Source organism: Thunnus maccoyii, chromosome 21 (assembly GCF_910596095.1).
Source record: "Thunnus maccoyii chromosome 21, fThuMac1.1, whole genome shotgun sequence".
Lineage (NCBI taxonomy): Eukaryota > Metazoa > Chordata > Actinopteri > Scombriformes > Scombridae > Thunnus > Thunnus maccoyii.
Genome location: NC_056553.1, coordinates 17,904,705 through 17,918,196, shown reverse-complemented (window position 1 = coordinate 17,918,196; position 13,492 = coordinate 17,904,705). Strand labels below are relative to the sequence as shown.

The 13,492-nt window shown below is 40.2% G+C and overlaps 1 protein-coding gene across 1 annotated transcript; it reads right to left on the bottom strand.

The window, feature by feature from the left end:
* Positions 1–5,715: 5,715 nt before the first annotated feature.
* eef1e1 (eukaryotic translation elongation factor 1 epsilon 1) lies at positions 5,716–13,018 on the bottom strand. The gene is made up of 4 exons (XM_042400201.1): positions 12,891–13,018; positions 11,497–11,694; positions 8,773–8,868; positions 5,716–6,710 (listed from the first exon to the last, which is right to left on the bottom strand). The coding sequence occupies exons 1-4, from the start codon at positions 12,972–12,974 to the stop codon at positions 6,567–6,569; spliced, it is 522 nt and encodes a 173-aa protein (XP_042256135.1). The 5' UTR covers positions 12,975–13,018; the 3' UTR covers positions 5,716–6,566.
* Positions 13,019–13,492: the final 474 nt, after the last annotated feature.

Genomic DNA, 13,492 nt, shown 5'->3' with positions numbered 1-13,492 from the left:
TGGATACGTCATCTTAATCGCTGAGATCTGGGAACATGGCGACATTCCCCCAAAAAGTCTGATGGGTCAAGAATTACGATGAGATGATCAGACAGGTTGTAAACAAGCCAACAATTGAGTCGCTTTATTCGGTGTACACAAACTGTTTGTAGTAAGCCCTCATTGCACAAAAAAGTGTGTGCATGTACAACTATCCCAAGTATAGTAGATCAAAGTTGAACCAGGAGGTTGGTCTGTTGGCTGTAGACTGTGATGGATGTTTGGTTAATACTTTTATCGTTTGTCTTTGTTGTCTACTCATAATAAGTTTGCTGCAGGGTTTGGTTGCAACTTGTATAATTATCTGTCTGTCTTTCTTCTGACTTTTTGACCTTTTTTCAGTGATGTCACCGCATTCTCAGATTTCAGCAATTAACCTGACAATTGCAACGTTATCATACTTCATAGAAACAATGGCCAAAAAACTACGAAAATAAGATCAAAATTTTAATAATAATTTTAATAATAATAATAATTTGAATCTGATGACTTGTCAAGTCATCCCCTAACATGGCAAATGTTGAAGTACTAAGTACTCCTGAACTACTATAACCAGGAAGTCCTGGCATTCAAAAGATTACACAGTTGAAGTATGAGACCGCCATATTTTTGTATTTTTGTTGTCCACAAATCCTTTAAGAATATTAAAACCAACATTGTTGTTCTCTGGCACCCAGCACCATACCCACTTGTTCCCACTGAACATTTAAGTCTTTAAAAACATGTCACAAATATCTACTTTCATCTTTTAAAAAAGCTAAATAATATCCTAAAACAGCTGGGAACTGTAGTTTTTAGTAAATGTTACTGAAAAGGGAGTGAATAGTGCTTTTTTTGGGGACTATTTTCAGTCGTGTATTTGGATTTGGTGCTCTAATGAATATTTACAGCAGTAGGACGGTGTACAGAATACACATACACTGGCCATGTTCATTGTAAAGAAGGAACATCACCAATGCAACAGTGTAGGTCACTGATGTGTTTTTAATAGTTGAGCACATACATCCCTGCTCCATCAGAGCGAAGACATGTTTCTCTCCTTCATGTCTACAGGGATAACTTTACTGGAAGAACATGTTGTGAAAAACACATGCCCCCCCTCCTTCCTCGTGTCCTTCATAGCTGCATCCTCGCTCATACGCTCATGTAATTGCAATAGACAATCAGATGCCATCTTTATAGGCGCATGGTACAACTGTCACAGTGTGTAAGGCCACAATAAAGCACGGTTGATAAGTCCTGTCAAAAGAGCTTATGACATGCTAACGCTCCCCTCACCACCACGCGGTGTTGATTGTTCCACTGAATCAGTCAGCCAGAGACGCCCTGCTCTTAGCAGATGTCGAAGCCGATGTGTTTCCCTCTCCTTGACGTTGATAACAAGAATTAATGAAGGGTGGTGGCGGCTGTGTGGTTGTTTGTTGTTGGGCGGGTGGGTGCGGGGGTTGTCCATCTAATATGATTAGAAAACTCAAGGTGACAAAGATGTTGGGAGAGGATGAGGAGGTGATGTGTGCATAACCTAAACGCTTGGCTCTTTTCGCTCATCAAAAAGGGAAAACAGTGACACCTGCTAGCAATGAATGTGTGGCAGCACTTTGATGCTTTTTTTTAGTGAAACTAAGGTGAAACACATCATACTGTGATCCCAGTGATTCCATCTCACCTCCAAATATTGGGAAATTAACTCAGTTTTCCATTTTCTATTGTCTAGTGTTACTTTAAAAAGCAGCTAGAATCATCAGCTCAACAGTTTTTGCCTTTATTTTAAAGTTGGCAGTTGAGGGTGTCAGGAAACATAAGGAGCGATGGGGATGACATGCAGTAAGAGTCCTTCATCATCCTCGGTTAAGAGGCCAAACTTAACTGGGGATGTTGCTATCATACAGCGATAGCTCTGATAAATCTGTGTCAGACTGCACAGTATCAACTTTGAGGCATATCTGATGATCTTTGGTGGACAAAAGTCTAAATCGTTCATTCGCAGATATGTCCAGGACCAACATTTTGGATGAACAAACCAAGGATTTCACTGTTTTCTGTCATGTTTCTCTTTCATCCCGAATCCCAAATCATCAGTTTATTCATGTAAATGTGTACATGAACCTACCAGTTGTTACTGTAGGTGCATTTTCTGTAGGATTAATTTGAGGGAGATATTTTCTTGTCCCTTGTCTATGCTTCATTTTCCTCAAATCCTGCCTCTGAATGCTCAGAGGCTTTGCTGATCTAAGTGGTCGTGATGTAAAATGCCCTTTACTTCAATTCTGTCATTATTAATTCTGTATTATTGGGGTTGTGTTTATTCCAGGGCCTGTACACTATTTTCATTGTTTCTCATTTGTTGGTTTTCTTTAGCTTCTTGTGTGAATTGTTTACATAGGCCTCTGTACCCAATGCATCTCTGTATATTATTATTGTTATATTAAACTTATTAAAAAATGGTCATTGGAGCAGCCCAAAATCTTGGTGAATAAGGGGCTTTAGAGCATGAAGACCCTCCAGTTCTGCCGATTTAATGAAAATATAAACTTTTTCAGTTGAACTTGCAATACTGCTCACTAGTTGATTAAACAGCAAAACCACCAAAGTGCCATTTACTTTAACACTTTTTTTGCTCTGCCCTTTTGTGCTCTGCCGGGGAGAGAAAGCGAGAGGCGACAGCTCCACTTCCTGCCGCAGCTTTGTGTTGAGAGATGAAGTCATCAGTAAATCCTGATGATAACCCTACCTTATTGACCCTTGACCTCGCCCTCGCCAGGCGGCGGGCTAAATTGCGCCTTTATTTGGCTGCTGGAAGGGACGGGAGCACAGTTGGTAAAGTGGGTGGGTCTTAAGAGTCTCAATCCAGGGGCACGGTAGAGGGCCACCCATGCCGAGCGCTGCCCCTCTCGCCTTCAGAAGTTGATGGGAAGGTCACCTCTAATTGGTTCCTCTGCCGGGGTTACCTGCTGCGGCCTCATCTCTGCGCCTGGCTTTGACTGCACTCAAGTTTGATCAAGGAGGAACCTGACTGTGAGACCGTACCACACTAGCATTTTTGAGATTTTGCGAGCCACACAAGAGTAGAGAGAGAAACGACTGACACTGTTATTGCATATTTTAGAGTTGGAATAATTTTTGAGTTTAACTCCTAACTTTTTCTGCAATAGGAGCAAGTTTAAATCCTCTGTGCAGTGCTGATGACCAGAGTTTTGAATTTTTGCATGAAAACAAAGTCAGTTAGTGAACCAGACACTGTTTCAATTCATTTAAGATGTTTACAATGTCATAAAAACTGTCAATTTAATAAAACAATACATATACTTTATAATTCAGATTACTTTGGCATTATTTTTATCAGTTCATTTAACTTCAGTTCTGTTTACACGTTTATTTGAAGTTTTTGTGAATTTTTGTAAATTATAACTTCACACTACTAGCATACAGTGTGAAGAATTTATTCAAAGCCGAACTCTTCTTGTGTGTGAAATGAAAATACTGAAGTATTCCCAAATTAATGGATGTGGTGGCAAATTTAACTGCAGTCAAATGACTTGATGAAAATGTTAGTGAATAAATGAATGCAAAAATCACTTGAAACATCTGCATTTTACAGAGATGACTGTGTATTAAATAAACTGAGAATGCTTTTTGGTATTTACCATGATACCTGATTGAATGACATTTTATTTGAACAATTTGATTATTTAATTTTTTCTGTTGCCATCTCTCATCAACTAAATGAATTACTATCAGCTACTCCTAATGAATTTCATCTACTGAATTTCCCCCAAAATATATTTTTAATTGCATTTTATCAACCCATTTTGATCAATTTAGATTCTTTGTTTAGTTTCTGTAACATTTTAATCTGACTGCCTCTTGTAGTTCTACCTGCTTTAATTTAAAAAACGTGTTCATGGGAACAATAAGATAAAAGTGGATGTTTGCATTGGAGTATTTTGGCAACGAGTATTTTGGCAACAAAATAAAGCGCTCATTGGTTTATGACCTTGCGTGCACCGTAACCATGGCATCATCACAAACACAAATGAATTTAGAACAATTTGTCCAGCTGCAACTTTTGTGGGCAAAGCCTGATTATTTACACCTCAAAAATAAGTGCAAGTGGCTGATGGTGCACATTTGAAACAACATTCCAACTGAATGTTAACATAACTGAGGACAAGGGCTTCTTTAACGGCAGCCCACACCATAAAACTACCCCATCTAGTCACAAGGCTCGCTCAAATGACTGCGAGCTGTTTTTTGCCTTCACACAACACTTTCCACAAACACACAGCGAGCTGTATTAAGCGTAGCTTCATCCAACAATAGCTCTGTTTTCTTGCTTGTACGCACAAACAAATTCTTGGAGATTATGAAAAGTGCACACTGAATAATCTGCAAAGAAGTCAGGGGTCATGAGCTGCGTATCCCTTTGATTTATTGGCACAGGATGAGCATCATGGTGACATCATATAAAACCACTGCAGCTTTAAGCGAGAGACATAAAAGAGAAGCGGATGAAAGACCCTTTTCACAGCAGACATTTTGACTTGTCAAAGCAGGAAAAGCACAGGTGTAAATAATAACATTAATGACGGCGTGTACCAGTAAGCCATGTCAATGAGCGAGCATGCACAATACCAGAGCCCTGGAACTGGCTCACCTAAATATAATGCAGCCCTCATTAATGTTATTAACTTTCCTGATTTGACAATTCAAAATGACTGCTGGGTCGATTATAGTGGAGGAAACTAAAAACGTGTCTGATATGAGAGCATTTAAACAGAATAACTGCCAGCAAACACTGATGCAAAGACAAAAGCATCCAGTATTATGTGAAGTTGCCACAGTTTACAAGAGATGCATCATTTAGCTTCATGCTAAACTTGTTGGACATACTTGCAAAAGAAAAGCAATGAAAATCAGAAAACTGTACTGCCTATAATCAATAAGTTGTATTCCTTCCTCTAATCCTATTTTTTCCATTTATTATTATGTTCATTAAGGTTCTGCCACCACAGCCATGACGTGGCCCGACGACGGTGCTAATAGCAAACATCCAGCCAGCAGCAGTAAGGCTTTCGGAGGCACGGATCATTGTTCACATGTCACAAAAAGATCCCTCGGCCTCTGGGTGCTCTTTTCTTTCTCTGTAGCCTCCCTCCCCTCCCTCGCTCGCTCGCTCGCTGCCTTCCTCCGTCCTTCTCTCTCCAGTAGCCCCGTGGGAGTGTGAGGGTTGAAATGACACACAGTGGCTGACTGTCGCCCAGGGGCCTGGGTTCTGGCCTTGGCTGGCTGGATCTGTGTGGCAGCTGGTGAGCCCGCTGCCCTCTCCGTGGCCTGCAGCATCAACAGTGGTGGTAGTGGGACTGATTGGAGCCTCACTCTGATCTCTGACTCTGGGGCTGACGCTCAACTGCTCACTGCTGCCCACACGACTGGTGGTGAGGAAGTGGCACAGAGAGCGGGGATGTAATCAGGATCGCACACACAGAAAACTGTCCAGTGAAATGTCTGAGAGTTGGATGTGAAAAAGATAAAATCCTGAGGAGGAAAAAAAAAAAAAAAAAAAGCCCAAAACAAAACCACCACTGCTCTGATAGAGATGAGAGACTTTATGCAGGGAGATGGCAGTAGTGGCAGAACAATATGGACTCAGCAGTGACTGTAGCCATTATAGGGTCATGATGTTGAAATAGCAATCGCATTTATTTGAACAAACTGTTGTGAGGAAATGCATTGACACGGCATGAAGGATGCTGCTTTTCCTAAGGACATAATGCACTGCACTGTAGTTAAATAACATCTCAGCAAGGCTTCTTAAACCCTGTAATACTCGTCATCCTGTGTTCAAGGCTCAAATTAAACAAAGAATTACCATTTAAGGACCATTTATAAATAAAAACACCTTTGAGCTAGCAGCACTTGTTTTTCACTTCATCACAACCTGTACAGCCTTCGCCCGGAATACAACAAACACACAAATGTAGACTTCCAAAACTCCCGCCAGAATTACCAACATAAAAAAAAACACAACATAAAACACAGATGTAACTGTGACTCAGAATTGCTCCCTGGTCTTTGTATGATGGTTAAGACACCAAACTTCTTATAAATAGTGTTAGAATGATTGAGCTGTTAAGATGACAGATAACGGCTCCTTCCTCCCTCCGTTCCCAGCCCTTGTCAACAGCCAATGGTAATGGGTAATACTATTAAAAACATTTTTCAAAAAATATGAGCTGAACTAGATTTGTTTTTCTTCACTGACTTTTCTGGTTTTAAAAAATCCAATGAGGAAAAAAAGGAGTTGATCTGAAAACACTAAATCTCTCAAATAACTGAAATAACGTTCAGGCATGTAAGCGGGACAAAACATAAAGGCAGGAATAAAGATCCAAAACAGGAATAAAAGGAGATCTGTGTGGAAACATCCTCAAATTGTAAAGATGGAGATTTGATTTAATTTGCTCAGGTCTGGTCCGAAGGACACAAGAGCTTATGATGAATCAGGCTGAGTCGGGTCGGGTCGGCTCTCAGTGGTGTCTGCTGGTGTAAATTCTGTTCCTGAGCACAGCTACTGGAGGAAGGTGGTGTCGGACACCAGGATAGTGCTGGATGTGGTCGAACCACCGCGTCACATTCACGTACTGCTCCTTTTCCTGGATGGCCAAGTCCACCTGGATGAGAGGAAAGCAGAGATGAAAACGATTAGCTACTGAATGTTGATACTGGTAAATCCAATTTATACTGTATATACAGTATATACGACTATGTGAAAAACGGAAGTTATCTTGTTTTAGTGATTTATGTAATTAAACAATTCCAGTATTACCAGTTTACTGTTAATGCCTTTTTATTGCTGTTACACAAAATTATGTTTATTATGTTCTCACTTTGCAATTTTGTTTCCTAATTTCTTGTTAAATACTGGATACTTTCACCTCTTCAGGCCTCTAAAAACATTTAAAATTTAACAACCGGACAAATCAGTCAAACTGATCACAACTCATGTAAACAATGTAATCAAATATTTTTTAAGAAAACAAATTTCCAAATTCTGATTCCAACTTCTCAAATGTGAATATTTTCTGGTTTCTTAAGTTTAGCCCGACACTAAACTGAATATCTTTGTGTTGTGGACAAAACAAGACATTTTGAGAATGTCACCTTGGGCTATGGGAAACAGTGATAGACATTTTCACCATTTTCTGACATTTTATGGACCAAAATCAATTTATTGAGAAAATAATCGACAGATTAATCGATACTAGAATTGTTAGTTGCAGCCCTAAAACAATTCAGGCTGGAAACTACTGATTTAGATTGATTTAAATTTTCCTGAAATGTAAAAAATTAATAAGATCAGCCACCTGACCGACAGAGAGAAAAAAAAAAATCTATGAATCTATGAAAAAAAGATGAAGTAATTGGTTGTTCTTACTGCCTTTGCTAACTAAACTGATATCACAACCAATAAATGAATCAATGGCACAGCAAACATGGTGCATGATGGGAAGATGATAAACTGACTATGGAGCACAAGTTATTGAAGTGGTCTTGGAACAGACATTTTTGACAAGTTTGTGTTAAACAGCTGCATTTTCTTCTTAATTTCTATGACAAAAAAAGCATTCTAGCTGAATTAATCAGAATGTCCTTGGAAGAGAAATCTTATCATGCACGTGCTGTTTCATTATCTAATTAATTGGAAAGTGGAAACCCCCCCCCCCACGCAGACAACAATCCAGCCTAGAACCATTCGAGCGTCAGTCAGGTTTAATGTTTGTGTAATGTTGTTTTCCATGAATTGAACATCAGGACAGGCTGTGGTTAAGGGTTGGGTCATCTGACCCTTTGTCCCTGAGGTTAAAAACCACACTGATTGCAAACCAAAGTGACGCTCCTCTGCCTGGTGGCGGGGGCAACCTTCCATCTCCGCCACAACTACTGACATCTCTCAACATGTGATCGCTCCCTCCCTCCGTCTCATTCTGTCTTCCTCATCTCTGAACTCACTCTTATCTTTTTTTTTTTTTTAAAATCACGGAAGGCGTAGCAAACTTACTTGTCCCTGGTCTGGGGCTAAAGACATCACTTTGTGCCACATCACTTTATTTCTCTGAAGTGAAGTGAGAATGTGTTTATAACCCGTGTGTTTATTGCCAACTTGTTCTTGGTGCCCTTTGGCCATATGACTGGTCTAATAGTGTCTTATGCACTGTGACAAATTGCTTATTAAAGTTGCGGTTTGACTGAAGTGAGCGTTGATATGGAGGGAAAGACATGGATGAAGAGATGGATAGAAGGATGGGTAGTGAGACACAGTAAATCAATACAATTTACCTTGAACATGCACTCCAAGGGAACTTTCGAAAACTGAATTTTAAGTCAGTTTTTCTAAAAAGTTTGCTGTCTTTATGTTTTAAAGATCCGGTTGGCGTGGAACAGTTTAGTTTCAGTTCATTATCAGTTACAAAAATGTTTTAAATGAGTGAGTACTTCATCAAAATAAAACTGTGTCAGATAGACAGAGAAATACAGATGTTGAAAAGATAACCCTGACCATAACCTTCACCTGTCCCAATGTTTTTACCTTAAAACCTACAATGAACTCAGGTCATTAAATATCTTGAAATTTCTTTTCACTGTATTGTGTCGCTTGAAACTCAGTAGACTTGTCAGTGACACATTACAGTTTCAGTTATTATAACTCAGTACGTGAGAGAAAAGGTAACTTACTATCATTGGATGAATCCCACTGTACATGAATGTATCAGCGATGGTGAACTGGTTGCCAGCCAGGAACACCTTGTCTTGCAGGTAGAGGTTGAGGTCCTGTAAGAGAAAAAAATCAACAATATAACCGCTAATGCTAATGAGGTCATTACTTAAGATAATTTATGCATTATGGTAAGCATTTCTGTGTAAACACATTTGTCTTAACATGACAGATGAATACATTATACGTTAGGGAAGAAATCTGCATTTACAGGAATCACTAATGAAGCCTCCTTTTGTGGAAGTAAAGTGAGTATTCAGCTGTGTCAAAGAAGAATTTTACATGTATATAAAAATTATTAGTTTTTACAAAATTTCTACTGTCTAAATGGAGACTACAGGCCTAAAGGGAGGCATGACAGCAGGTTCGTTAACCTATATATCTGTGGGTGCGTGAGGTACACGCATGAGTCTGGATCGTGGCTTGCGTGTGTGTGTGTGTGTGTGTGCTGTGCTATGTGGATAGGAATAATATGTAACCTGAGGGGGTATGGCATCTCTCCCCATGACTAGCGACTTAGCACAGATGCTGTACAAAACAGGCTATTTGTTTATTCTGCTACCAAATGACTACAACTCTCGCTTGTAAATCTAATGAAGCTGTCCTAAACTTGGGCAGCGTGATGTGTGTTTCTCAGTCCATGTCTGTGTGTGCAAAGTCGTGCATGGAAGTGCTGGTCCCAGGGGAAGGGACCATCTTTAGCACTTGTACATTGTGCGAAGGGAACACTCCACGCACACAGAGCATCTTGGGGGCAAATGGAGTTATTGTGCGGCAAGAGTGGGTGATGCCAAACAAGGCATGAAGACTGCAGACTTCTTCCCCTTCCACAATCAGATCCCTGCTTTTCTTAGCCTACAGCGATGGAGCTGAAGCCCAGTCGAGCATCAGAGGAGAGGCAGTGCTCCTGCTACCCCTACCCAGCACATGGAGCTCCAGACTTAGGTTCTTCTCCACCTGCCCCCGCCCTAACTCTGCACTCGTATCATCGGCACATTTTAATAAAATAACGTTTTTTTCCCCTTTTGGGCAGGTCATATACAGGGTAGAAAACTACAGCTGTTCCTTTCTACATCAGACAGACAAATAACTGAAAATACTGCACAAGATTTTTTTTTCTTTACAACTGCATGTGCCTATTTCTTTTTGTACCTTTCTATAGCTACTGTTGTGTTGTTGACTGCTGTCATCACAGTACAAAGAGTATTTTCTGTTGTTGCTGTCTTCTTTGATCTAAATACTGACCTTTAATTCAACGTCTCAACAAAACTTCCTACTGGCCCTATGCCTTCAGGCAACCATTACTCTTGATGTCTTGCTCAGAATTCTCTATAGTTTAATGCCTGAATATCATCAGATGTTTTGGATTGAAATCAATAATGCAGCAATCATATAATTATGATAAGGAATCCTACAGCTTGAAATGCAGCGCATGAAGTTCAAGATGTTGGTGCTCTCTGTTGATTGAAGACAAAGTAGGAAGTGACCCAGATGTAATTAGTTGTATGCTAGTGCATGTGCTTCATAAATCCACTGATAATAGTTAACTTCTGTGGCAGCAGGAAGTCACCCAGTACTAGCCTAATTGGTTTAAGGTGGAGTGACAGAATTTCCCTAACATTCAGCTTCAACTGTGGGTTCAGGCCTAAAATGGTTCGGCTTGTTTATCGTCACATTACATGAGTGACATGATGTTTACTTCAGAAAAAAAGTCTCAGCTTGAAAAACTATGAATTTCCTATTTGCATCCTGGGGTGAAAAAGTTGAACAACTCCCGCAGTTGACAGTTTTTATCTTTGGATAATTTAATGGGAGATGACTGGTGTGCTTGAAAGAAGAGTGTTAAGGATGCTGCTAAAGCAGCAGGACAGGACAGGGGGCCACCGGGCACCAGAGCTGAGCTGCTCAGGGCGACTTCCTTCTGTAAGTGGCACCATTAAAATATTTAAGAGGCCTGGCTGCTGCACAGCATGACTCCTCGGCTATGCCACAACAGTGTGTCACACTGAGAAGTGCACATAGACACACATACACACACACACATAAACACACAGACACTTCACGCTGACAGGACAGTGCCAAGAGGCGCCTTGTGTCCAGCAGACCAGTGGCTGGCGATCCATTTCACGCTGACTGGCGTCAGGCACATTAAAGCATTTTTCTCTGTCTGTGGGGCCATGTCACCGAAGGGCCATACATCAGTCTGTATTCCTGTTGCTTGTGCCTTAACAAGACAAACACACACACACACACACACAAACACACACAAACACACACACACACACACACACACACACACACACACACAGTATGGCCTAGCTTGCGGACAGAGAAAAGGATTGTGAGAGAAACTGATACGTTGTGGCGCCTCTTAAAGGTAGGAAATGATTTCATGATTCTATTCACATTACAAATATTCAATGAATTGTTGAATGCTGATTAATGTATTCGGCTTAAAAATATAATCAATACCAAGGCCATTTATTTATTCTTAAATATCCAAATCCTTGTTTCCTTTTCACTGTTCTTGAAACTTTACGTTTAATACCAAAAAGAACAACAATCAAAAAGAAAACCTGCATGGAAACACAGCTACATTCAAATCTGGCACAAAGAGAAGATCAGATTCACTAACATCTACAGCACAACAGAAGGAAGAACATGAGCAGCTTCTCATTCTCTACCTTCAGGATGGTTTTGACGTCCTCCTTGGCGTAGCCGTCCAGCTTGCTGACTCTGTACTCCAGCCACTGCTGCACCACAGCTCTGCTCTCTGCAGAATCACCCAGCAGCTCTGGGCGCTTGGCCTGCTTCACCAGGTGACAGGCGACGGTCACCAGCCCCACCAGTGGAGGACCATTATTATTCTGTAGCACAGGTACCTGAGGGGAGTGACACACAGGGAGAGAGTCAGAGGAAAAAAGTAGATACCACTTCATTTTATTCACTTTTAGACACAACTCAGAGATCTTCTCAGCACATCACCGATTTCTATATTTACTGAACACCTCCTTAAGCCAACAACGCTGAAGTTAGCTTCCAATTTGGGTTGAAGGGAAAAGTTAAGGGAAACATAAATATTGACATTTGATGGCAGATTCTCTGTTTATTCACTATTCACACTTGTGGCAGAGTGTTATAAGTGTTACCATTGTTTAAACCCACTTTCAGACATGTGAAACCTTTAGGATGCTTATGAAAACAGAAAAAAGGACAATTTCACCGTTTTTTTCAACCATCCACACCACATTAGACCAGGTCCAGATCAAAACAACACTATATTTAGTCTTGTCAAATCTGGACTAGATTAACAAGGAGATTCCCGAGACTCATTAAAACTGTTTCAGATTTGTGAAACCTTTAGCCTATTTGTGAACAATGGAAAAAAAGAGCAATTTCACCAATATTTCTGGTCATTTTGAGGAAAGGTGCGAGAACAACAATCATTTTGTATTTAAAAAAATAATGAGTGAGTAGAAAATTTACTCTGTATAGATATTTAGTCATTGTATTTCAAAAGGTAAAAATAACTTTTCTACCTTTGTTTTTAAGTGAACCTGAGGAGCTTTACATGGCAATAACCAATAAAATAGAGAGACGTGGAATCATACTGTCAATTTCTATCAACTTTCTCCTTAACCCCGAATCGGAAGGTAACTTCAGCGTCGTCTTAAGCCGTACCCTTCTCTTTTTCCTCTTTTACCCTCTTCACTGAAGGTGTAAACTTACAGTGCAGTAACTCGCACAGTGACAGCTCACTCCCACCCCTCCCCTTACTTCTATGAATGGACATGCGCAAAGCATGCAGCTATGTCCATTGTGCTGACATGTGGAAATAAGATAACTGACATAAAACACGTGGTGGCCTAACAAATGAATAAGACCACTGATTATCAACTGATAACACAAGGTATAAGCCACGAAAATTTCCCAGCGTTATAGTATAATCACACATGACTTAGCTCGTTAGCATAGCTAGCTACTATGAGCTAATTGCAATATCTTACTAGCTTCCATTTGTATCAAATAGCGGTTAAAAGCCGGCAGTGAACGCCATAACAATGCACGGTCCTGTCACCTTTTTATCCCCCTGTGTACTGTACTTGTTCGGCTTTTTCAGTCCTAAATATTTCTCCAGCGACGATAGCTCCCTCAACGCCATGTTTCTGACTGTGAGATGGGCAGTACAGCGTGCGTCTGTTCTGATTGGGTAGAAGTCCCTACTCCCGCCCATCAGAGTGTGACGGACGGTGGATCTAACCAATAAAAAGACAGCATATGAGACTTTCATTTCATTGCATCAGTGAATGGGACCTGCAGAACGACTGTGGAGTAAATTGTCAGGATTTATTGCCGATCATATCAACCCTCACTTTTTATTCCTTAGGAAAAATATATGGTTTGGATTCAGTGAATATGACAGGAATCTCTGTTCGCAGTTGTATTTTATTTATTTTGCTCACTATTTTGACCAAATTTGATATTCACAAATCCAAATTCTTAAGCAAAAAGCCAAACTTTTCAGAGCTGGCTGTCCATATCAAACAATACATTTCTTCAACATCTGAATGAACAAACAAAAAAGCTGTTAAAACATATGACCACTGTAAGCATTATAAGATATTTATTTAACTTTAAAAAAAAAAAAAATGTTTTATTACAACCTTTAATCCCCCTGGC